The sequence below is a fragment of the Podarcis tiliguerta genome, assembly GCF_965153285.1.
Source record: "Podarcis tiliguerta genome assembly, chromosome: 8".
Taxonomy (NCBI): Eukaryota; Metazoa; Chordata; class Lepidosauria; order Squamata; family Lacertidae; genus Podarcis; species Podarcis tiliguerta.
In genome coordinates this window covers 68,068,483-68,094,265 of record NC_139541.1, presented here as the reverse complement: position 1 = coordinate 68,094,265, position 25,783 = coordinate 68,068,483, and the positions used below count along the sequence as shown (strand labels likewise).

Here is a 25,783-nt window from a genome sequence, read left to right as displayed (position 1 = left end):
ATCTGTTGTTTATTTGCTCCATTTCTAAACTGCCCATCAACTAAGTCCTCAAATATTATGAGATGATGTATTTCTATAGTGACGAGTAAATAGAAGCTGTTAGAAAACAATATGAAACAAAAATTCCAAATAATTAACAAATAGTTAAACTAGGTAGAAAAAGAGAAAGGTATGAATGATGTACCAAATTTAAAAGGTTGCTTTTTAATTGAAAAGCAAAACATTTCCAATTTTCTATGACAAATTAAAACTTTTTTTAAAAAAAGATCTCTAACTAGCAAGGAAAACCAATATTAATCCTATAACGAGTGAATAAACAAGTCTCTCCAGAATACTGTAAAATCTGCGGATCGCATTCGCCCTTCTTGCTGCAGCTCCACGCCGGAAGCTTCCCTTCCTCCCCCGCCTCTCCGACGTAGCTCCGCCCCTCCTCCCTATTGGGCAGCGCTGGGAAATGGGGCGGGAGGGAAGAACCCAGCTCCAGCAGCGCGATGCATTTGCGTCATCGCCCCGCGAGAGGGCCGAGTGCCCAATGGGAACCTGTCTTTGGCGGCCTCCTTCCCGCCCCGCCGAAGGGCGGCAGCATGCGCAGGAGCCGGGAGTGGGCGGGGCCGTCGGGTCACGTGAGCCCGTCCCCCGCCGATGTGGTCAGCGGCTGCGGGGTCACGTGATTCGTTGCCTACGCGCGGTGGGGCCGGGTGCAGATGGCGGACGCCGAGGCTGACGCGGCCCTGCAGCCAGAGATGCCCCGGCTGGCCGCCGGCCTCAGCTCTCGGCTCCGGCAGCTGCAGGCGGAGCTCAGCGAGCAGGGGGTGGGCGAGGGCTCGTCGGGCGCCTATTGCCGGGACTTCTGTCAGGTGAGCGGGGCGGGCCTGGCGCGAGGGCGGTTATTTGGGGGGGGGCGGAGGAGGGCGCGCGCGGGGGACGGTTGGAGGGGGGGAGGGTCAGGCTCGGCCGCTGGAGGGGCCGGGGCCCCGCGGAGGAGGAGGCGGCTGAAGCACAGGGGGCGGCGGCGGCGGCGGGCCGTTGCCTGGCGCTGGGAGGCGGGGCCGAGGGACCGTCCCTGTTGGGAGGCTCCGCCGACGCCGCTTCCCGTTTCTTCTGCTGTCGGGCTTCGCGGGAGGTTCGGGTTCCGGGACCCGATGGCCGTCGCTCTTCTCGGGGGGGCTCCCTCCCTTCTCCGCCCAGCCCAGCGCGCTGGGGCTTTCTCCGCGCCCGCTTCCGGATGCTGGTGTTTTCGGCGCGCTCTCCCCGCCCCACCGCCTCTTTTTGTGGCAGTGCCGGAATTGAAGGAGGAAGAGTAGTAGTCTGTTAAGCGGGGGCGGGGGGCTTCTTTTAACGAAATCCATGGCACCCCTCCCTCCTTCCGCGGACTCTTTCTCTTTTCCTCGCAGATCTTTGCACGTACACCAAGTCCTCTTTCGCCGTAGCTTTCTAACAGCCGTAGTTGAGGGGGTTATCTCCCTACGCTTTGAGGATCTTTGTTTATATGTTCCTCTTCCTTGTCAATAAAAATGTTTATCTGGATCTCTGCTTCCGATGTTCAGTATCTTCTATGAGTTTGCCCAAAGATGAGGCCTTGCCAAAGGTTAGATGTGTGGTTGCCAGAGACAGGGCCCTTTCTGTGGTGGCTTCCTACTTCTGAAATCTCCACTCCCAACATATTTGCCTGGCTCCTATTTCTGTGGTTTGCTAAAGCCTTTTAATAGTAAACAATAACTTATTTTCTCTGGGTTACCTACTGTTCCGATAGTGTGGATTGAGTATAATATGGCTTGGTTCTTATTTTTCTATTTGCTTTGAATTTTTGTAAGCAACTAAGAATGCCAGTTCACCTTTGCATTACAAAAATCTGTATTGACAACTTGGATGTCAGTTACTTTTTATGGTGTTTTGAATCAAATAGTCCTAATGGTATGACTTTATTTGAAAATGGAGTTCCAATTCTTTTTCCAACTCATATTGCAAGAGACTTTGTTGATACTTTCAACCCAAAACTATATCTAACATACAAAGTGTTTATGCAAACATGAACATGCCACATTAAATATAATGGCCACATGGTTTCCATTACAAGCTTGCAACAGGTTAGATAATATTTTCAGGTAGCTTTGTTGGATGTCAGTGTAGAAAGAAAGATTTGATGCTTGAAAATGATCAAAGGGTTGAGAAAGATCTGTGAATTAGTGAGTATGGGTTATCCATTGAAGTCAAGTGAGTAGTTTCTAGAGTCAACATATTGGTGGTCCCCAAATTGAGAAACTCTTCCTTAGACATGTTTTCCTGCTAAAGCTCTGTTACATTTTCACTGTCAGATGAAGACCATCCAGTTTTCCTTTGGGTTTGATGATTTTATCCAAAGGTTGTGTATGGATCATACAAAATAGTAACTTAATATTTTGGATAATAGTGTTCACCCATTTGTTGTATAAATGGATTGAGATAATGTCCAATGTTGTTACGATTAAGAAGAACCATCTAAGAGTACTTTGGAAGAACACCACTGCTGCTGACATGAACCGCTCATAGCACTAGCACAGGGAGACAAACCACAGTGGAGGGAGCCCTTTAATATTGATTTAGATGGTGCCTTCTATACATTTGGTGCTTTAGAAAAAATAAGAGCACAGTTTTGCCATGAAAAAAATAGATAGGGGGAGGGAAATGGAGGCATGTAAAAACAGGGCCAAGAAGATGCAGTTATTTCAGTTATGCATTTATTTAGGCTTAAGTTTCATTGAGTAGGCTTTTGGGGCTAGGGCAGCCATGGCTAACCAGGGAGCTGGAGCACAATTCTGAGTCTTTGATGGTTGCCTGTGCTGATTGGGACTGGTGGAAGTTTTTAATCTCAACAGCATCTGGAGAATGGCAGGTTAACCACCACTGGGCTATAGGGTTCTAAAGGCTTCAGCTGACACCATGAGTGCTTGGAGTAGCTGCTTTTAGTGTCTACCAGGTCCTGCAATACTAAAACACCCTGGTCACTTTATGTTGATCTGAACCATTGACATATAGAAGGACTGGAGCACAGAAAAATGTGCATGCCACATGACCTCCAGAAATGGGTGATGGTTTATATTGTCAGCTTGGTTCATGAAGTAGACACATGGGTTTTAAAGAGTTGTAAACTAATAATTCTTCTAGGCTGCCTTGACATGTACGGAAACAGGTGACATTTGAAATTTAGTTCAAAGCTCAGAAAATGTAATTGTGTTGGATTAGCCTAAAGAGAAGTGATTGTGTTGATGTCCCAGTGAAAATGAGATCTTTACTGCCTTGACAATTCAGCTTAATGATAACCTTTTATTTTCCATGTTTGCATCTTATTATTTTTTTTGCATGTCCTACAACTTTTATTAAAACATAATTTTAGGTATTCAGTACTAGACTTAACAGAATGGTTGAGTTGTTAGATTTCTAGATGAGATGCTGCTGCACCTTAGGACAATGAAACACTTTCAAGTCTTCCTGCTTTCAATACATGAACCTACTAGCTTTTGATGGAATATCACGTCCATGTTTATATGCCTCTGCTATTGTGTGCTGTGGTGTTTGATATAAATAACAGCAATGAGGCTGTTATAAATCCATGTAGGAATACAAAAATGATAAATGGCTGCATTCAGTTAAGTTTACTCTGTCATTAATAGATTAATTAAAGTCATTATTTTCAGATCTACTCCAAGGGAGACTAAAATTGTACAACTTGAGCAGGCACCCCCAAACTCTGCCCTCCAGATGTTTTGGGACTACAACTCCCATCATCCCTAGCTAACAGGACCAGTGGTCAGGGATGATGGGAATTGTAGTCCCAAAACATCTGGAGGGCCGAGTTTGGGGATGCCTAACCTAGAGGGTTTTGTAGCAACTTGAAGATAAACAAATTTAGTCTAGACTCAAGTTCATGCAGGTGTGTGGAATCTCTTTGCTATGTGAAATGCAAAAGTACAATATGTGACAATTCACTCAAGTGATCGTTAAGAACATTGACCTGCAGATAAAATTGCAATGCAGTGCCGCCAACCTAAAGATTTGTGGAGGAGTTGTGTTTTGAGGTCAATGGCATGACCATGGGTACTCTCCTGTCCCAGCAATATGCAAACATATTAATGGCGGCTTCAATTCCTGTCCTAAAATATCTTGTTTCTGCTGTACCAGCCTAACACAGCTATCCTTCTGTATTTCCACCTTGAGATACAAGTAGCTCTCTATTGCAGTGTTTCCCAAAATTCTGCTTGCTGAAGCACACCTTTTCTGATTTCAGCTGGAGACATGTTTTACTCATAAATCCCAAAATGTTTTCCTTTTTACATTTTGTAAGGGTAATAGCTACCCTTCCCATATCATAGAATCATAGAGTTGGAAGGCATCCTGAGGATCATTTAGTCCATCCCCTGCAATACAGGAATCTTCACTAAAGCATCCATGACAGATGACCATCCAACCTCAGCTTAAAAACCTCCAAGGAAGGGGGAGTCCACCATCTTCCAAGGGCGTCTGTTCTACTGACAAACAGTTCTTACTGTCAGAAGGTTCTTCCTGCTGATAAGTCAGAATCTCCACTTGAATCCATTGGTTTGGGTCCTACCCTCTGGAGCAGGAGAAAGCAAGCTTGCTCCATCTTCCATGTGAAAGTCTTTTAGATATTTGAAGATGGCTGTCCTCTTCTCTCCATCTCTTTTCCAGGCTAAACATACCCAGCTCCCTCAACCATTCCCCATAAGGCTTGGTTTCCAGAGCCTTGACCATCTTTGTTTCACACCTTCCATATTGTCAATATCCTTCTTACATTGTGACATTCAGAACTGGACACAGTACTTCAGGTGTGGTCTGACCAAGGCAGAATAGAGTAGGACTGTACCTTCCCTTGATAAGAGATTAGACTTGTGTTGATGTAGCCTTGCCTAGCATTTTCTTCTTTTTTTGCTGCTTCTGCATCAAACTCTTGTCTTGTGTGGTCTACTAAAATCCCTAGATTCTTTTCACACGTACTACTGGCAAGCCAAATGCTCCCCAGTTGGTTATTCCTGCCTAAGTGTAGAATCTTGTATGTTCCTGCGTACGTTGCTGATCTGATCATGCGTCTTCATTGGAGGGTGGCAAACCAAGGACAAAGACACACCTGGCATCCTTCTCAGAGGAAGATAATTCGTTTAAATTTCTGCATCTAAATATATTTAAAGAACTCAGTTGCATCCCCATCCTTGAGGGTGTCCTTTGCAAAGTCTCTGCTGGTGGACCCCCTCCGATGCTTGTGCAATCAGCAGCACACATAGTGCTCCAATGAGCAGCATTCAAAATTCACCAAGCACCAACCTCATTTTGCACCTGGCTATTGGTCACTTGCAGCCAAGTGAAGATGCCAGGGTGCCAGAATGGTGCCTGATGTCTCCACCATCTGGAGGTGCATGCCTGGGGGTCCTTGGATCTTGCCTGTTTTCGTGCACCATCAATACATCCTAAAGAATTTTCTGTCCATTGTATTTCATCTGCACAATCAGAATGAATTTCAGGAACCAAAAAGTTGTATTGGAAAACACAACTTTTGAGCTGTCTGGCCCCAAAATGGCAACGGCATTCTGTTCTGGTGACTGTAACTCTGGTTTAAGCTGCTATTCTGTGCTTAGCTTAAATATATTGAGTTTCTAACACTGCCAGTGAGTACTTTGTAGCTACTCATTATGTCAGTGGCTGGGACCTCAGCACCTTTCCAACTTTGCTGTGAGCTTAGTTGAATCTGGATACAACTGATTTATGCAGGCTGAACAGAGGCTGATTGGAGGACAAGGCCATAACAAGTGACTATGGGGAGACACTTGGCAGCCTTTCTGTGGGAGAGTGCTATAGCGCTCATGTCCTGCTTGTGGACTTCCTATAGACATCTTTTTGGCCACTGAGAGCAGAATTCTGGACTAGATAAGCCTCTGAGAACTGCTCTTAAGTTTACTGAGATTGTATTTGGGGCTCATGGACTCTTCTGTTTGGTTTTCTGTGGCATTCTGTGTGAGAGTCTCCACTCTTACTTAGTCTTCCTTACCTGTTGCTAGTGTTGCACAGTTTGTGGCAATGGCTGAGTTTTATCTTTACAGGAATTGGGGATGCAACCATGTAAAGTATGAATTGAGCAGATGAGAAGTCAACAAGCAGTAGGATATCAGGTGGAGAAGCTAGGGGTGCAGGTGATGGTTGTTTTAAAATCCTACCCATTCATGAGAAAGGATTGACTTGGTGCTTGATGTATAATCAGGTCAAATGCTTGATTGTACATAAACCCACCAAATAAAATTTCCAAACTCAAGTAAAAGCACCAACCAAAGAGAACATGAATGATGGAAGGAACTTGAGAAAGCTTCATGAAGTGGGAGAACTGATGATCCTGGAAAAAACTAGTAGCAGAAAAATATGTCACATTTCTTTTCAAAGGGCAGATTTTTACAAATTGAGAAAATCACAAACTGTGTCATGAACAAAAAGTATGCAAAAGTGTGTGTGTGTGTGTGTGTGTGTGTGTGTGTTGGTAAAGGTTAAGGGACCCCTGACCATTAGGTCCAGTCGTGACCAACTCTGGGGTTGCAGCGCACATCTCACTTTGTTGGCCGAGGGAGCCGGCGTACAGCTTCCGGGTCATGTGGCCAGCATGACTAAGCCGCTTCTGGCGAACTAGAGCAGCACACGGAAACGCCATTTACCTTCCCGCTGGAGCGGTGCCTATTTATCTACTTGCACTTTGACGTGCTTTCGAACTCCTAGGTTGGCAGGAGCAGGGACCGAGCACCTGGAGTTCACCCCATCACGGGGATTTGAACCACCGACCTTCTGATCGGCAAGTCCTAGGCTCTGTGGTTTAACCCACAGCGCCACCCATTGTTGTGTTGTGTTGTGTGTTTGTGGGGTACCATTAAATAGGAAAGGGGATACACTGTTAAATATGAAAGTGAGTTCTGTTGTTCTAGTGATCTGACTTTAGAAATGGGCAAACTCTATAAACTGTAAGTTATGCAGGTAAATGATGCATCACTTATACTTTATCAGTGCCAGAACTAATTCCAACTAGTGGGAGATGTTTGAACTGACATAATTACATAGAGATTCACTTTTGCTTGTTTCAGTACAGATAGGTTGTATCTTTTGTAAGAGCCAGATGTGTTCTGTACCAGTTGGTTCCTCCATTTGAACGTATCCCTAGAACATTGTATTTCACCTCTTTATAATTTTGTATGGTACCTTCTGTTGAGACACAGTGTCAAGGCATATGTATGGAATGTCAAAAGTAATAGTTCATGCCATTCCAGCATGCTTAAGTCTTCTAGAATCACAAATATGGATTTGGACAAAATGATTTTCTTGTTAATGCACTCAACAAATCTTTGTGGAAATAAGTATTGCTGGGGATAGCAAGATCTGTGGAGCATATGCCACTCTTCCTTGCTGCAACCCCAAGATTTTCCAGAATCCAACTTCTGATGATCACATTGGCACATTTGTTTCATTGACACACAGAAATAGGGCATTGGGTGTTAGTAGCCAAGTGTAGCACTTTGCATAAAGCTGTGATTATTGCTGGTGATGTGCTGGGTGTTACAGGGAAGTTCTGTGATGCTGCATATATGTACAAACTTACAGAATAAATGTGTTTAAGAAGTATAATCAGAAAGCCTTCTAATTATGAACCTCCTAATTATGAAGTATTGAGTTGACCCTAGCTGTTGACAGGCAGCAGGAACTATATTCCTATATTCATGAAAGCTCACCTGCTGTAGATTTTGGCTTTTTATTTATTACTTGACTCACTAGGATGATCTGTGATAGTGTGCAAGCAATTGTGTGTGTGTGTGTGTGTGCGCGCGCGCGCGCGCGGGGCGTGCACGTGTGTGTGTGTGTGGTTTGGATATTTTTTGCTCCTTTACACCATAAACGTATGACTGGATAAAAAGCCTTTCTGTTTGCTTTAGCTCATATAAAGAAAAAACTAAAATAAGATTCCACCATTTTTGAAAAATAATCATGGGAAAGGTTGGTGTTCAGACTAATGAAAGAACATGGCCAAATACTTGAATAGTCTGGTTAAACAAGACAGTGAGCTTAAGTACATTAAAGCTATACAAATGTAAGAATATTTAGCTATGATATTTGATAATTCATTGAGAACTGCTTGTGGTCACAAGAGGCTGGAAAAAGAGTAAAATACAAGCATTTAAATTTAACTTCCACTATTCAAGCTGCTAGCAGTTGGTAGACACAATCTTGCAGCTTTTCCTTTTGCACTGGTGGTGAAAAGCACTATAGTAGTTCTCTAGAAGTAATAATAATACTGTAGTTCTCTACTGTAGTTCTCTAGAAGTAATAATAATAATAATAATAATAATAATAATAATAATAATAATTTATTATTATTTATACCCCGCCCATCTGGCTGGGCTTCACTAGGATTGAAACAGCTTAAAACATCCTGAAATTTTGCCCACCTGGCTTCTTCAGAGAGCTTGGATGAATGTAATTAGGCCCACAGAGTGAAGTGGATTGAAACAATTGAGTAGTCAGGTACCAAGTTTAGGTGAGCCCAAGGGCTTGAGCATGCCTACAGGGTTTTTTATTTAGAACAGCAGATCCCCATGTGGAATTGCAAATTGCGCTGGAAAGCACTTACTGGTTTGCCATGTGACTGCAGTGGGTTATAGCTGAAGAAACAGAAGCCCAAAGTCCCCTTAGACATGCAGAACTCACGCAAAAAACCTGCCTGCAACTTCCCAGGGCAGTGTTGTCATGCAGTAAGTAAATGCCATTTGAGGATATGTTCACAGGAAAAGGAAAACAAAGACAACAAAAGACTTGGAAAGTTAATCATTCATCTCTGCCAAGTTCTAATAGGCCCATTTGGATTATCAGGTTAAAATTGATGTAACAAGAGAAATTGAAAGCATTAGTGAGTATGTAAGTAAAGCACATGGAACAGTGAGGGTGTTATTCTTATCAATATTGTGCACAGTAGAAAGGTGTGTTTCTAAAGCAGTGTTCAGAATTCAGATCCATGATCAGATCTACCTGTCAGAGGTATTGATGAAAAATATGGTTTGATTTATTGTCACCCTGGCAGCTTTCTAGCTAGTTATTTTTTGTTTTATTTACCTTTGTCACCTAAATTAACTTAGGGCAAAGGATTAAAAAAGGAGTTTCCTATCAGCTCAGTGAGGTCAAATGCCAATTTATAGTTCATTTGTATTTGCATTAAAAGTGCTCTTCTTATGGGGCGGGGAAGGGGTTGAAAGCAGGTAATAATAAACCTGATTTAGGAAGACTTTAGTTCAAAGTTAAAAATGTAAGCGTTACACTAGGCCACAGTAGGTAATGAACCATATCTCCTCACCTCTCACAAACTGACTTGGAATAGGTCAGTAGGAACACATATGTCTGTCACCTGATGTCTTAATGATTTGAGGTGATTGAGCAATCTCATTTGAACTTTGGCAGGTGCTAGTCAATTGATGCTGGGGATGTACCTTCAAAGAGTTGGGCAGGGCTCGTATCTGTAACCATTCCTTTGACATTTCTGTAGAGGAAGAGGTTTGGATGCAAAGCACTTCTTCCAGCAACATACATCCAAGCCACTTTCTCCAGTTCCATCTGCTGCAGTATGAAGTTCCCAGTGGGAACTCCCTAGTGCTCTTAATCTCATAGTGCTCTCTTCTGATCAGCTGGTAGTTGGGGCCTCAAAGTGCCTGAAAATCCCTTTTTGGCCTGGAGAATGACTTTACCTGCTGCACACCTGATCTTTTGGATATCAGATGATGTCACCAATGTTATAATGCATAGGACAGGTGGACGTGGCTTTGGCCTGTATTTAGGCCAGTGAACCAAAGTTTTCACACTCGGTTTAGGCCATGAGTTCTTAGTGAAACTTAGAAAATAATTCTGAAAGACTGTTGAGGTGGTTCACATATCATAGCAAGCCATAGCTAGTTTTTAGCTATGGCTTGCTTTGGCATGCAGATTGGCCATTGTTAAAATGCTGTAGAGGCCCATTAATTTTGTTTAGTCATGAGAAATACCGTATTTTTTGCTCTATAAGACTCACTTTTTCCCTCCTAAAAGGTAAGGGGAAAATGTATGTGCGTCTTATGGAACGAATGCAGGCTGCACAGCTATCCCAGAAGCAAGAGGGATTGCTGCTTTCACTGCGCAGCGATCCCTCTTGCTGTTCTGGCTTCTGAGATTCAGAATATTTTTTTTCTTGTTTTCCTCCTCCAAAAACTAAGTGCGTCTTGTGGTCTGGTGCATCTTATAGAGTGAAAAATACGGTAATACTATGTAAGACTGAGCTTAATGTGAGACTGGCTGCATCAGCACTTCACCTGACTTGACTCTTGGTACATTATAACAGCTGTGGTAAAATTCTAAAAGATTAAGTTGTTGAAATGATTCCTTATAATGTTTTGATTTTTTAAAACTTCTCTTAAACTATATATTGTTTTCATGTTTAAACAAAAGTAAAGTAGATGTTAAGAACTTAGTCTAGTTATTTGTCAGTACATATAGTTCTTCTGCTGAGCCACAAGAGTTGGTGTATTTTTTTCACTGGAAGATTAACACCTCTTGGTTTGCTAAATGCTGGGGTGTGAAAACCTGCCTGAAGGTAGCATCAAGACACCCCAACACTATTTTGGTTAAAAGCAACTATGTGAGGAATTTGGATGTTGAAGTTGCAGGGATGTGATTTCTTCCCTCTGCTTCCCCTGACAACACACTGATTGACTTACTGGCAACTACTTCACAAGCTGTTACTAAGCTCAGAAAGGGAGGAAGACAGAGATGATATTGGTTCTGCAGCTGTTTTTAATGAAAGAAAGATATTTTGGGAAAACCTGATCATGGATTTTCCACATTCGCCTAGTTTGGCCCTTCTTTTTCAGGGTCTTCCTGAAAGGTGTATGCAATGCATAGCTCAGTCCTGCTGGTAGCCGCACTGTATTTGACAGAAACGCTGCATAGACTGCATCACTGGTTGTGAGCATACACATGTATTGTGCTTTTGTGAATGGGTTTGGCATGTGCCACTATAAGCTTGGTGAACGTGATCCTCCCAAGAAAAAGAAAGAAAGAAAGAAAGAAAGAGATTGCCTTCTAGGGAAATGTGATGGATGTTAAATCGTACCCACAAGATGTGAACACAAATTTTCATTGTGAGGGTATATAAAGACTGTTTTGAGTGCAGGTGCTGTGTCTACAAAAGGCTGTAGATAAAACTTGCTAGTTCATGAGCTTATACTCTACTGCTATCATATAGCAGTTCTTTCAGGAGCTGCATTCTTGAAAGTCCATAAATAATAGTAATTAGTATTAGCAGTTTTGCTTTAGGAGGAAGGCAAAAAAGAGTAGAGTGGCAGGTTGCCATTTCTTTGTTTTTGCTTTTGACGAAAGTTGGAAAGCTTAATATCCTCAGCATAGAATTATAACCTTGCCTTGAAATAGCTTAATCAGAGTTGAGAACAAATATTACCGCATTACATCTTTTCATTTATAGACGTTGCTACAATATGCTGACAATCCGGGTGCTTCGGAGCATGTTCTGCCTTTCTTGGAAGTGTATCAAGTCGCCATTCAGAGCTTTGCCAATGCCCGACCTTACTTGACTACCGAATGTGAAGAAGTTCTTCTGGTAATTGGCAGGCTAGTGTTGTAAGTACATTTGGGACATGACTTTTTAACAGAAAAGAGAATTTGATCAACAGCAGAGGTTTTCAAGTTACTGTGCTCACCTGTCCAATATTGAAAATAGCATTCCCTGTATCAACAAAGCAGGGTGCCTGTTTGCATACATCTTTGGGTGGGGGAAGCTCATTACCAAAGGTGAAAACAACTATTCTGTATTTACAAAAAGGCAGCGGAAGTTGGAATGCTCTCCTCACATCTCTGGCATGCAGACACCCCACTTCATTGTAGGAAATTGTGGGGTCTGTATACTGACAGCAAAGCATGGGGCAGTAGTGTGAGGCTGCAGTCTCTCGGGGAGCGGGGTGGATAAAAATAAATGGTTTTTTCATTTTTTTTTAAAAAAAAGTCAGATTTTTAAAATTTAAATCTTTTTTTATTTATATTGGAAATTTTTATTTAAATCAGAATTTTTAAAATAAAATGCTTTTGGAGGAAAAATCTTTCTAAACATAGTTTTCTATTTAAGTTACATTGTAGCCCAAAGGCTATTCATCAGGAAATAAGAATTTGTTTTTAATTATGTAGCATGAGGCTTTATATGCAATGTTTAAATTTTTTTGATAAATGAATTCCATTAATCCATTCACAATGTCATGCTCTTCCAGAGGTTTCTGTAAGATTATTTGGGGCATTTTTTCTAACGAGAAGATATTATCACAGATGCTTGTTTAGCAGTTCTCAGAAGAAGAATTTGTGTCTGCACAGATAACATGCCTTTTTTTCACAGAAAAAAGTTATAAAATACACATACAGAGTTGAGGAAAAAACCTTAATCCCATTGTTCCTTTGCAGATTTATATACACAGAATCAACCCCTTACCACTGAAATGCTAAGTTCCAAGAGGTTCAATGAATAGATTGTTTGGAGTGGAATAGATCTGCACAAGTAGCTAAGTGTGAAGCAGTAAAAATGAAAGTGCAGAATACTCCGCAAGTCTTGGGATCTTTGTGTAATAATTGTGCAAGTCAGTTGCATGTCTGTGCAACTCAGACTTGAGGCAAGTGCTGAAGGCCCTTCAGGGCTTGCAACCAATCCCACGGGGTTCCAACAACTGCACTAACAGTTAACTGTACAGAATACAGCACCTGAATATAGAAGCAAATCCAAAGGGGTGGTGGAGGAAATAGTAACTGGGATCTTCAAGTCCTTGGCGAGACCTTGAAGTACTTGCCAGTCAACTAATCAGGGTTCACTGGTTCCAGGCCCTTCTTTCCAGGGCTCGCCTGACATTGTCCAAACCATAAAGTCTGTACCTGGAACTTCAGTCCTGCAGGAAGCCCTGAAGTTCTCTGCTCTAATCCTTGGTTCCCCTTTTCCAGCTTTCCACCAGCCTATTTCTCCTTGGCTTGTTCTTTCTGCAAGCCTTTTCCAACCTAAGCCTACCAACTGTATCTCGCCCCCCCCCCCTTCTCCTCTAGAAAAAGGAAGGCCAGCCTCTGCAAAGCCAGACCTGCTGGGAGATATAATCCCTCTGAGATTCCATTACATTTGTGTTTATAACCTGAGATTTATCACAATATTCTCTCCCTGGAGGAGAAAACTCAATCTTAAGTTTTGTTTTGTACTAAAACTCAGTCTTAAGTTTTTTTAAAATTGTTTAACCACATCGGTTAACAAACATGGATACATATGCTATAATGTTATTGTTTTAGTTAAATAAATTGTTTAAATTGTTCTTAAGGAAATGATTATTTTACTCCTTCCAATAAAGTACAGCAGAAAGGTTGTCCAAATATAAACAGTTAACTTATTAAACCTCACAATAATGTCATAATTATCTGTCTATGTATTTCTTAAGAGTATAAACAAATAAGTAATTTTTGATATAACTGGAAAAACTACTCTGAAAATTTGTTATTCCAAAAATGAAACCTTCATCTGGTTGTAAATATTAAGATTATACCAGCAAGAATAAGTCTTTCTGTAAAAAAGTGATTGAAATCAAGTCTTACTGACTAGTGATTTAAATTGATTTAAATCGAATCCACCCTGTTGGACAGGGAGTTTGGCATGGAGACCAGTTGCTTCTCTTTAACCTGAGACCCAAAGGATTGGGGGGGGGGGAGTTGGCTGGGAGGATGTACACCCTATGATGTGTATCCTCCACGGCCAATGCCACCTCACTTTCAGGATCCGTTCTGTGACAAAGGTTACTCCCCTCCCTTTTAGCTTTAGTGATCAGGAGGTAGGGGGAACTCTGCTGAGAGCATGCATAACTGCTAGGATTTTACCAGTCTTATTTGTTTCCTAAATTTAGGACAATGGGAAGCACCAGAGACTGGTGTAGTGGATAGAGAGCTGCACTTGAATCAGGGAGACTTAATCTGTCTCACAGGGTTATTGTGATTGGGGGAGGGAAATGTATAACCCTGTATACACTGACCTGAAGAACAGTGGAATGCAAGTTTAAATTATGTGTAGAGAAATAAGCATTATTGTGAACTTGTACCTGGCATGGATCATGCCATCTTCTCCCCACGCTGCATCTTAGTGAATCTTGAGCCTATCTACTTTTTCCTCTGGGCTACATATATTATAAACGGTACTTCTTTGGAACCCGGTACCTGAAAATTCAACATGTGAATGAATCTGCAAGACCATTATGCATCACATTGGTTTTCTTAGGTCAAAGATGCTGTTAAGAATAGGCTGCCAATACAGCCTGAAAATAATTCAGTGCTATAATTCCAACTAAATATTGTTACAGTGCATCTACCTTGAGTTCTTCTCATGGGAAGCAGCATCACTGCTAGTAGCAATTGTTATGCTGCTTAACAGCTTCAGCTCTTTTCTACTATGTTTTCACATTCTTTTGACCTAGACAGATTATAAACAGAGGTACAAAATGACCCAACGTGCTACTTCCTAAATGGTGGTCCTAACTAGCTGAGTTCTGTGATTTATTTATTTCAGGAGCTGTTTTGAACTACTGCTTTCTGTGCCTGAAAGTGAGGAGCAGTCTGAACCATTGTTAAGACTGTTTCAGTCTATACAGGCAAGTATTTTTCATCTCTATTCTACAGAGGGCCCTGTTTCAACAGTTTGCATCTAGAAATACATATTTTCAAATTATAACTAAGTAGGCTGTGGCATTTGTAGTAGTTCTTTATTTGAATCCAGTATAAAATGGGAATAAATACATTATGATTAAGTATACCTTACTTGGATGTCTTATATGAATTTTAGTTATTCATACAGCCTTTAATATATAGTGAGGTTGTAAGCATCCTTTTGTAACTTTTTATGTGATAGAAGAGTGCTCCAGTAGTGCAATATCCCCTGTCTTGCATTGGGAGTAGAGGTTTGGGGAGACTTCTTTTAAAAGGAGGAATGTCTGCTAGAAGAAGACAATGCACAGCCTTCAGAGAATTAAATGGAGATAGTCAAATGTACCATTAAATAACGCTATGGTGACATATTGGACAAAGCTGCCTTCAGATGTCTAAGGAAGGTTGTATAATTGTTTATCTCTTTCTCCAACATAGGATTCCCATAATGCTTTACTTAAGTTTGGAGACAACAGCCTCGAAACACTGGCTGACATTTCAAAGGAAGGTGTATGGAAGAATCCAGTTCTCTTAAATATTATATCACAGCAACCTGTAGAAGCAGAAGAAGGTAAGATCTTGAGACTTGTACCTCAAATGAGAATTCCATTACTGTGCCACTGTTATGATGTGAGCAGTAGCTAGTCTTTCACACTGAAACATTTTGCTCCTAAAGAACTGAGCAAGATGATAGGTGTTCCTCAACTGCTGCTGTGAAGAGCTTTACCATGAATCCTGAGATGTCATTTTCACTCTTCCAGTCCTGTAGCATTCCCTTATCTGCTAGCTTTCCTTGGCCTAGATTCTAGGGTGAAGAAAAGTACTTAGGCCAAGAATTTCACTCTGTTGGGGTAAAAGCAGTTTTATGACACAAAAACATTTTCAGTCTCCTAAACATCAGGAAATTAAAGAGACCTGTTGGGATGGAGGGGAATGGTTTTTGAGTCATTGCAACAGTTTGGTTCACTCTCTGATTATTGATATTGCATAAAAGGTAAAGGTAAAGGTACCCCTGCCCGTACGGGTGTACCAGGCTAGGGCTTATACGTGCTCAGGGTGGAAACAACACCCATGTGAAATGGTCACCGCCTGTACTTGGGGATAAAAGTGAGGCAAGATGAGAGTCCTTTGTTTGGTCGGGAGTCTTTGCCTTAACCAAAAACTTTCTCCCCTTCCGCCTCCCCCCAATGGATATGTAGTTTAAATTCTAAAGAGTTTCAGGAATTCTAGAACAGAAGGCCATGAAATAGGCTGTTAGATGCCAAGCACTGGCATACATTACTGCTTGAGCTAAATTCTGGTGATAAATGGTGTGTGCAAAAATCTTTTCCACTTCTTTTCTAGTCAACCAACTGATTAAACAAGAAGGACCAGTCTTTATGCAGATGCGAATAAAATACTTGATGAAAACAAACCGCCTTCGGCAAGCTGCTTCCCTATCCAAACTGTGCAAAGAGTCCACGGAAATTTCAAATACATTGCCATTTCTCCAAGCTTACATCACTTGCTTGTGTTCCATGCTTCCAACTGAAGAATCTATCAAAGAGGTGAGTGGCCAAGCTCTGATCTTGGTGGTGTTACCTGTTCAATGCCTTTTAATTGTGCTTTGTATTTCTAAAATGTATTGTTTTATTGCTCTGGAAGTAGATTTGGAACTACAGTTTTTACCACAACAGTAGTTCCAAAGCTACTTCCAGACCAATAAAATATTGGTGATATATAAATAACAATAAAGCCAAGATATTTGCTGCGGAGAGACAGAGCAGAGGCTCCACGTCTAGAAGTCTCCCTCTGCTGATGCAAAGTAACATTCGAATTTTATTTAATGGATACAGTGGTACCTCGGTTTAAGTTCTTAATTCGTTCCGGAGGTCCGTTCTTAACCAGAAACTGTTCTTAACCTGAAGCACCACTTTAGCTAATGGGGCCTCCTGCTGCCGCTGCGCCACCAGAGCACGATTTCTGTTCTCATCCTGAAGCAAAGTTCTTAACCCAAGGTACTATTTCTGGGTTAGCGGTGTAACCTGAAGTGTATGTAACCCAAGGTACCACTGTATTTAAAATCCTGTTCAAAGCAGCTAATAACAGTTTAAAACCCCACAATGAGTGAACAATAGAAAGACTATTTAAGAAACAAGCCATTAAAAATAAAACACTGTAATTCAGGCCAATAAAGCAGTACAATATAAGATCTGAACTGCATTGTTTTTAGGTGCTTTTCGTACTTCAGGTAACGAGCTGGGCTATGCCTTTGTTGACAATATGGACTTTAACACAGCTACTGTAGTGGCACAAACTACTGATTGCAGAAGGATAGAAAAGTCTTCCTGAAAGTACCTTTGTGTGTGCAAAGTGGTCTTGAATGAAACTATTTACAATAGACTTCTTCTGGATTTTTGTTTTTGAAAGATTGCAAAGGTGGACTGCAAAGAGGTCCTGGATATGATATGTAATCTGGAAGCTGAAGGTCAAGATAGTACTGCATTCATTCTTTGTACAACATACCTCACACAGCAGCTTCAAAATGGAAATGTGTACTGCTCTTGGTAAGTACTATGTCCAGATATTATTTTCAAATGCATGTATTTGCTATTCTGGCTCACATAGGTCATTGAAGTAGCTCACATTAAAGAGAATGTTATCATTCTATGTGAATGAAATTTATTTCTTAAAAACAAAGTATTTACATTTGTGAAACATTACAGTTGTGAGTACATCTCTTCCATTTTCCAAGAACCTCTAGAGGTTGAACAAACTAATGTTAGACCCAGAGAACATCAGATAATCCTCCAAACTACAATGTGGAGGATCCAGAATGAGCAGTAGGGAGCGTTTGAAACTATAATTTCAAAACATGGTTTCCCTCTTAGCCAGAAATGGAATCCAGTGATGATCTCTACTTTCAGGGATTTCTGCTCTCCTTCTCGTTTTCTCAAACTGTGGAGGATTAACTGAATGCAGGCAATTGTATGAAGAAGCATATATTCCAAAAACAATCCTGTGTTTTTTTACATTTAATTTATTCTTTACCCAAATTAACGTCATCTTAGAAATAGGCTGTCCGTCAGTAATGTTGATGCTTGGAAACATGCTTGACAAGGATTTACAGATGTTAAATATTACCCCCCCAAAAATCAGGAATGGTTAGATATAATAAGCTTAGATTGGATATAAAATAGAAGATACTGTTGTTAAAACAGTGTTTGATGAGGGTGGAAAAATAAATCCTCGAAGAGAAGGTTGTTTCTATCTCAAGACCATGGGGAGCCATCTGGTGTCTTCAGGATGTTGCTGGACTCCAGCTGCCATCATCCCTAGCCGGGAATGAAGGGAGCTGGAGACCAGTAACAACCAGAGGTCATCATGTCAGCTATCACAGCTCAGGACCCCCATTTCAGGTCAAGACATGAGGGTGGTGGGTGGGGGGAGAGAAGAGAGATGAAACCTCAGAGGTACACTGAAAGTTGTTTATTTGGCTTCTCTTATTTGTATGACTTAGCTAAAGAAATTACTCTTGGCATAACTTTTCAGATGATCTCTTTCCTTTTTTCTTACCTTGGCCTTCTAGTTTCTCAGTAATGCTTCTAGCATTCTGTACATTCATGTTTAAACCATTGTTAAGCTTGACTACTGGATCTCTAACTAAGCATTTGTCCTAAACTTTCTCCGTAGGGAACTGACTTTATTTTGGAGCAAACTACAAAAGAGAATTGACCCATCTTTAGATTCCTTTCTGGAGCGCTGCCGGCAGTTTGGCATCATTGCTAGGACATTGCAACACTTGTTCTTCCTAATTAGAGTCATACAAGCTGAAGTAAGTGCCTGTTTGGGAAACAGTTTATCATGGAATTAACCTATGTACTTTCAGCAGATAACAAAAAATCTGTAGCTTTTGGGTGCATCCTGTTGTTGGCTACCCTGGGAAGACATAATTGATGGCTGCCTTGTGTCATTCTGATGGCTGAGCACATGACAAGTTAAACACCTGAACTTCACAGCAGCAAGTCAGACTGGCTCTCTGGCCTTCTCACTTGCACTTTTCTTCCCTTTCACTTGCTTCAGCCAAGTACATTTCTTTCCCTTTATGTCTTCTTCCTGTTGGAGTTCCCGCTGATTCAGGCTGCCTATTTTCTGTTTTAGATAAGGAGTACTTGCACAGTAGAATTTCCTATCTTCCAAGGCTTCATATTCTAGTCCTTGGAGGACATTGGCACACAGTAGATTCAACTCTGCTTTTACTCTATTGCTGTATTGATGTTGCTCTTTTTGCTGTTCTACTGATGTTTCTTCAGCGCCTCTGTTGAAAAAGACAAAGGAAGAACTTCAGCAGCAAAACTTTTGAGTGGAAATAGGAAGTGATAAGGAATAGTATGGAAGCAAAGAAGTTGAAAAATCCTTGCCATTGTGCAACAGAAAACAATCTACAAGTAGATATCTTGATCTGATGCGGTTTTCAAACACACACACACTCATTCTCTCTCTCTATACAGTCATACCTTGGAAGTCGCTTGGAATCCGTTCCAGAAGTCTGCTTGACTTCCAAAACGGTTCGGAAACCAAGGCGCGGCTTCCGATCAGCTGCAGGAAGCTCCTGCAGCCAATCAGAAGCCACGGATGTTGCGACAGACGTTAGGGTTCCAAAGAACATTTGCAAACTGGAACAATCACTTCTGGGTTTGCGGCTTGCAAGGCGTTCGACTTCCAAGGTACCACTGTGTATATATATCTGAAACAGATATATAAATCTGCTTCAGCATTCCAAGTATACTTAGTTCCTAAAAACTTGGGAATGGCTTTCACAAAATTGTGTATATTTGCTGCCACAAAGTGTCTTTTATGCTTGAAAACAATTTAAAAGAAGCTGGATGGGGCTGATGGGAGCTGTGGTCTAATCTAAAATGTCTGCAGGCCACCAAGTTGGCAAATTCTACTCTGGCAATGCCTAACATGCCGGTAAAAAGAATTCCCACTGTAGTAGAGTGGTTAGAATATCAGGATGGCAACAGAGACCGAAGTCCAAATCCCTACTTATCCATTAAGCTTAACTGGTGACTTAGGGTCAGTCATTCTTTCTTAGCCTGATCTACCTTACAGAGTTGTTGTAAAGATAATATGTGCACCAGTGAACTCCATGGCAGAATTAAGTAACAAATATGAAAGTAAACCTCAGTATGTTTTTTTGGGTAAAACATTGAAGTTGATTGAAATAAGAAATGCCAGAGTATGTATCTATATATAACCCTCTAATCCAGGCGTGGGGAACCTGTGGCCATCCTAATGTTTCTGAATTACAACTCTCACCATCCCTGGCCATTTGGCCATGCTTGCTGGTGTTAATGGGAATGGGAGTCCAGCAACATCTGGAGGGCCACAGGTTACTCAAATCTGTAATTGCTTCAGGATTGAGAGGGATAGCTCAGTCGGTAGAGCGTGAGACTTATCTCAGATTTGTGGGTTCAAGCCCCACATTGGGTAGATGACCCTTGTCCCTTTCAACTCTAGAGTTCTATGTTCAGTTGTGTTTCCTTTGTCTTTAAGAGATGTCCCTGGGGGCTAAATTAAGATCTGACTTGTGCTCTCTTTCCTATAGGCAGAAGAATCAGGCCTTATTGTGTCTGTTTTGTTATGTGTGAGAGCCCTGCAGCTCCGATCAAATGAAAATGATGACATGAAGACCTCTGTATGCAAAACAATTGCATGCCTTCTGCCGGAAGACCTCGAAGTAAGAAGAGCATGCCAGCTCACTGAATACTTACTTGAGCCAAGTGAGGAAAGATACAGTCTACTAGAAGAGCTCTACCTGCAGCCAGATCAAAAATTGGATGAAGAAAATGCAGCAATTCCAAACTCCCTCCGTTGTGAACTACTGTTGGCTTTAAAGGCGTATTGGCCATTTGATCCAGAATTTTGGGACTGGAAAACTCTGAAGCGACACTGTCTCAAATTGTTAGGAAAAGAAGTTTCTGAGTCAGAGGATGATCTGAGTTGCAATGAGATGTTGTTCAATGAAACCGAACTGTTGGATGGTCTCCTAAGCGATTGCGAAGATAATAATTTTGAAGGTCAAGATATAATAAATCAGCCTAAAGAGAGGGTGAGAGTTAAAAAGCCGATTGGGTCCTCAGAAAGGTACCAGAGGTGGCTTCAGTACAAATTTTTCTGTGTTATTTGCAAAAGGGAATGTATAGAGGCCAGAATACTTCACCATTCTAAGATGCATATGGAAGATGGCATTTATACATGCCCAGTGTGTATAAAAAAGTTCAAGAGGAAGGATGTCTTTGTGACGCACGTGATGGAACATGTAAAAATGCCTCCTAGTAGGAAATACCGTAGTAAGAAGAAGTTGCTGTTGAAGAAAGAGAGGCTGGCAAAGAGCAGTCTAGCCAGAATTGCTTCTGTGGCTCTTGGAGAAAACCAGCCACTCAAAGTAACACAATGTGAACAACCCAGACTCAACACGCAGGATTTCGTCACGTTTAGTAAGCTAGAAAACTGCCACTTGCAGGACAGGGACCTGTACCCATGCCCAGGCACGGATTGCTCCAAAGTGTTTAAGCAATTCAAGTACTTAAGTGTTCACTTGAAAGCAGAACACCAAAACAATGATCAAAATGCAATGCACTACTTGGACATGAAAAACAGGCGTGAGAAGTGTGCATACTGCAGGCGGCATTTTGTTTCGGCTTTCCATCTACAGGAGCATGAACAAGTGCACAGTGGCCCTCAGCCGTACATGTGTGTGTCAGTGGGCTGCTATGCTAGGTTTGGATCAGTGAATGAGCTGCTCCATCACAAGCAACAGCACGACGATCTGCGTTATAAATGTGAGCTCAGTGGCTGTAACATTGTTTTCAGTGACTTGGGGCAGCTCTACCACCATGAAGCCCAGCATTTTAGGGATGCTTCTTACGCGTGCAACTTTAGTGGCTGTAAAAAATTCTACTATTCCAAAACTGAGTTTACAAATCACCTGTCGATGCATATGTCAAATGGTGAAATAAAGGAGATGCAGATTAAGCATGAGGAAAATGTTTCTGGGGACAGTCTTACTTGCCTGTCAGATTTGGAAGTGTTTGAACAAAAAGGTCCTTCTGATCTGCACGAGAGTCTTGATTTGCCTTCGGGATCTACAACTTCAGAGGGAATCCAGCAGGTTAAGCAAGAATCTACAAATTCGGAGGAAACCCAGCAAGTTAAACAAGAAGCTATATCTGATGGAGAGGTGGATGGCAAAAGTAATGGCAGTTTAGGAAGCAATATTGCATCCCTAGCCAGTGAGACTCAGTTGACACCTTTGACTGAAGCAGTGGACTGTGGCCAGGCAACTCCTGGGAGTGATTTACCCCGTGAGAAAGTCTTCCTTCCATCCAATTTAAAAGAGCGGTATTCAAATGTGGCTGTATATTTTGATGGGAAAAGATTTACCTGTGGCTTTGAAGACTGTGGATCAACGTACAAAAATTCAAAGGGCATGCAAAAACATCTTCGAAGGGCTCATCCTTACCATTTCAAACCTAGGAGGAAGCTAGGTCTGAAAACTAAAGATACTACTCAGTACAGTGACAGTCATAATACTGATGGAGATATTAGTCCAGAGCTCATATATCATTCATGTAGAAATACAGACTCTCCAGGCATTATAGATTGTAATACAAGTACTAATAGCAGAAGCTATTTAAATGAAGAACTGTATCCTTCTTCCCCAGAAACTTCCTATTTTGAAGCTTCCAAAGTATCCAGTTCAGAAGATGCAATGTTGGAACTTCTCCTGGGCTTGAAGCATTTAAGTTTAAAAAATTCCAGTGGTCATATTGGAAATTCTTCCAGGTTGTCACAGTCTCCAAACTCTGAAGATGAATCTACCTCAGACTACTTCCCTGAAGAGCAGCAAGGCAAACTACCAAAACAATACCTTACCCAATTGGCAGCCAAGCCATTTTTCTGTGAGCGTCAAGGTTGCACATGTGAATTTGTGACCAGGGAAGCGTTGTTGACACATTATGTTAGAAAACACAATTATTCAAAGGAGACGGTGCTTCAGTTGAACATGTTTCAACATCGGTATTCCCCTTTCAAATGTCATATTTGCCAAAGATCATTTACAAGAAAAACACACCTTCGAGTCCATTATAGAAACAAACATAAACTTGGCAATATGACAGCGACTCAGAAATTACTTGGTAATGAGAGTTTTGAGGATCTGGATGAGAGCGCTGAGGATATGCTGAATGATACCACGGGTTCAATGTCTGATTTCTATGCCAATACAGAGGAAGAACTTGATGACCAAGCTAATCTGGCTGAAGAAGAGCAGTGTCATCCAAAGAAAGATGAGCTTAGTTCTGAAACAGATCTGGAGTCTAGTGAAGAAGCAGAAAGTTGTATAACTGGCAAGCAGACGAAACTCTCTGCTCTGGAAAGCCACCGGAAAGGACTAGAAGCAAGAGAGGGGAGGGGAAGTAAAAGAACAGTTGCCAAAGGAAATTTATGCTACATTTTGCATAAATACCACAAGCCGTTCCATTGTATTCATAAAAATTGCAATTCTGCATTTACTAATCAGAAAGGTTTGATTCGGCACTACAGAACGGTGCATCAGTATAACAAAGAACAGCTCTGCCTAGAAAAAGACAAAGCAAGAACAAAGAGGGAACTTGCCAAATGTAAAAAAATATTTGTTTGCAAACATAAGGCGTGCAGCAAACGCTTCTTGTGTTCTAAATCGCTTGCTAAGCATTGCAGTGACTTTCATGGCCTGGACCATGTAGAGGATTCCAAAGTGCTTTCTGAAACAGAGTCCGTGAGATTTCCTTGTCACCATCCTCAGTGTCCTGCTGCATTTTATTCCTTCCACAAACTGAAGCATCACCTGATGGAAGAGCATGCTAAGGAAGAGGAAATAAATAAAGAGATTGAAATTCATTGTGACCTTAACGGTTGCAACCGAGTTTTCACAACTTACAGCCGCTATTCTCAACATGTATACTTCCGACACAGTGATTATGATGGGGTCTCGGAAGCTGCCAAAGAAAAACTGGCCCACCTTAAAGATGGACAGGAGCAAAGGTGCTTGAAAGATAAGTGTCTCGGGCATGAAGAGAGCGAGAAAAAGAAACGGATCTATGACAAATCTGAGAAGAATAATAAGAGCAAAGGAAAGCAGTTATATAACTTCAGAACAAGGGAGGAAGCTCTGCAAATGTGCAGAGACAACTGCAATCAGACACAGTATCCGTGCATGGTTCGGGGGTGTCCCTCTGTAGTAAAACTGGAAAGCAGTATTGTGAGACACTATAAGCGAACCCATCAGATGGCCAGTATTTATATAGAACAACAGTATGAGGAGCTTGTACTATGTGTCGAATGTGGTACTGTGATAAATGACCCCTGCTTAGAAGAAAGTCAGGGTTCAAATAAAGAGGTAAACAGTGACTCTAAGCAGGAAGTTACAGTGCACCCTGCATATCAGCGTGAAAATGAAGGGCATCGTGTTCTAAACTCGGACTGCAATCATGATGATAAAAGCAGTAAAAACGGCAGCTCTTGCGGGAGTGACAAGGCCCCGGAGGCTGGTGTCTCTTTGTATACAGGCACTTTAAAACATATCCACAATCCAAAAACCAGGTGCTTTGTAGAATGTAGTCGATTGGAGTCACCTCGGTATAAAACAGACAGCTTGCCTGGAAGTGACGGAAGAGAAAATCCCTCCTACTGTGTGAGGTCAGGTGCACAGCTACAAAAGGAGAAAGATGTAAACGACTGGCAGCGTGCAGCAGCACAGCAGAACATTAAAAACCCTCCTCCCCTTTCTGCTGCAAAAGATAAAATGCAGAGGCAATCTGCGCCAAAGCCGTTTGATTTAAAGTCCTTCAAACCAATGGGGTTTGAGTCTTCCTTTTTAAAATTCATCCAAGAAAGTGAGGAACGAGATGACGATGACGACTCCGAGGATGAATGGGAGCCGGCTGGCCGATATGAATTGGGTGTGGTGGTACAAAAAGAGAAAGACTTCAAAAGGGATGACACACGGGGCAAGACTGCATACGAAACTGTCCCGGCAGCAGCTGTGTCCAAGAAAAACAGCGGCTCCAGAGCTCATGGGCAGCTGAGAGGGATGCAGCCTCTCTTATCCACGGACTCTCCCTCGATCCCGTCCCTGGAAAACCTGAGGGCCATATTGGACAAGGCGTTAACAAAGTGTGGGGACAATGCCTTAAAACAGCTTCATTATTTGCGACCAGTAGTTGTTATTGAAAGACGTACGTTGTCCTCGCCCCTCATAGACTTCTTCCCAACAAAAAAAACAGATCACCTTTGTGTGGAAAGTTCATAAATTGTTGTGTTTAATTTAAAAATAGAGAAGGAGGGGGAGACTTCTTCCACTTCTGGGGGGGGGGGGGCGGGGATGCTAATTGGTTCAGTGCACATGGTGTTGAAGTTAGATTAGGCTGTTCAATTCCATGAATGTATGACATCTGTCTACAGTATTGGCTGAGTTAATATAGCTCCCCTGTTAAATTAAGAGAGAGAGAACAGATATTTTGGTGCTAATTAACAGAATATGGAGCTGTGGGGGCTTCCTCTTGCAGAGTAAATGTGCATGATTGTATATGGAACAAATACTTAGGGTACCAAGTTGGGGGGGGAGGGGGGAGGGAGGGAGGATGGAACTTCTTACTTGACTTGAATGTGCACCTCAGGGTGCTTTGTGTAACATATTGTACACTACAGCATCTTATATTTTTTGAGTTATGAGTTTCAATAAAAATGAATTTTTTTCACCCATTTTGGTTGACTGTACAGCCAGATGTCCATAGCTCAAGACAAATTTTAAACTGAGTGTTGCATGTCGTAATTTTGAATCCTGACACATTACCTGAATGTGGCAGTGTGTTTTATGTCTGACTGGGGGTGGAAATGTCAGGGTAGCCTGTTGAACAGGAAATGGGGAAACTCTTAATAAGAATTGATGTAAAATTTTATAAGGTATGTCAAGAAGGAAATGAGCAACTAGGTAAAGACA

At 41.7% G+C, this 25,783-nt stretch overlaps 1 protein-coding gene across 1 annotated transcript; it reads left to right on the top strand.

Moving 5' to 3' along the window:
- Nucleotides 1-627: 627 nt before the first annotated feature.
- On the top strand, nt 628-25,545 carry RLF (RLF zinc finger). The gene is given in 9 exon segments (XM_083454693.1): nt 628-670; nt 673-857; nt 11,519-11,673; nt 14,624-14,705; nt 15,196-15,328; nt 16,102-16,304; nt 17,167-17,303; nt 18,430-18,571; nt 20,348-25,545. Coding segments are annotated over 9 exon segments (5,811 nt in total). The 5' UTR covers nt 628-642; the 3' UTR covers nt 25,094-25,545.
- Nucleotides 25,546-25,783: the final 238 nt, after the last annotated feature.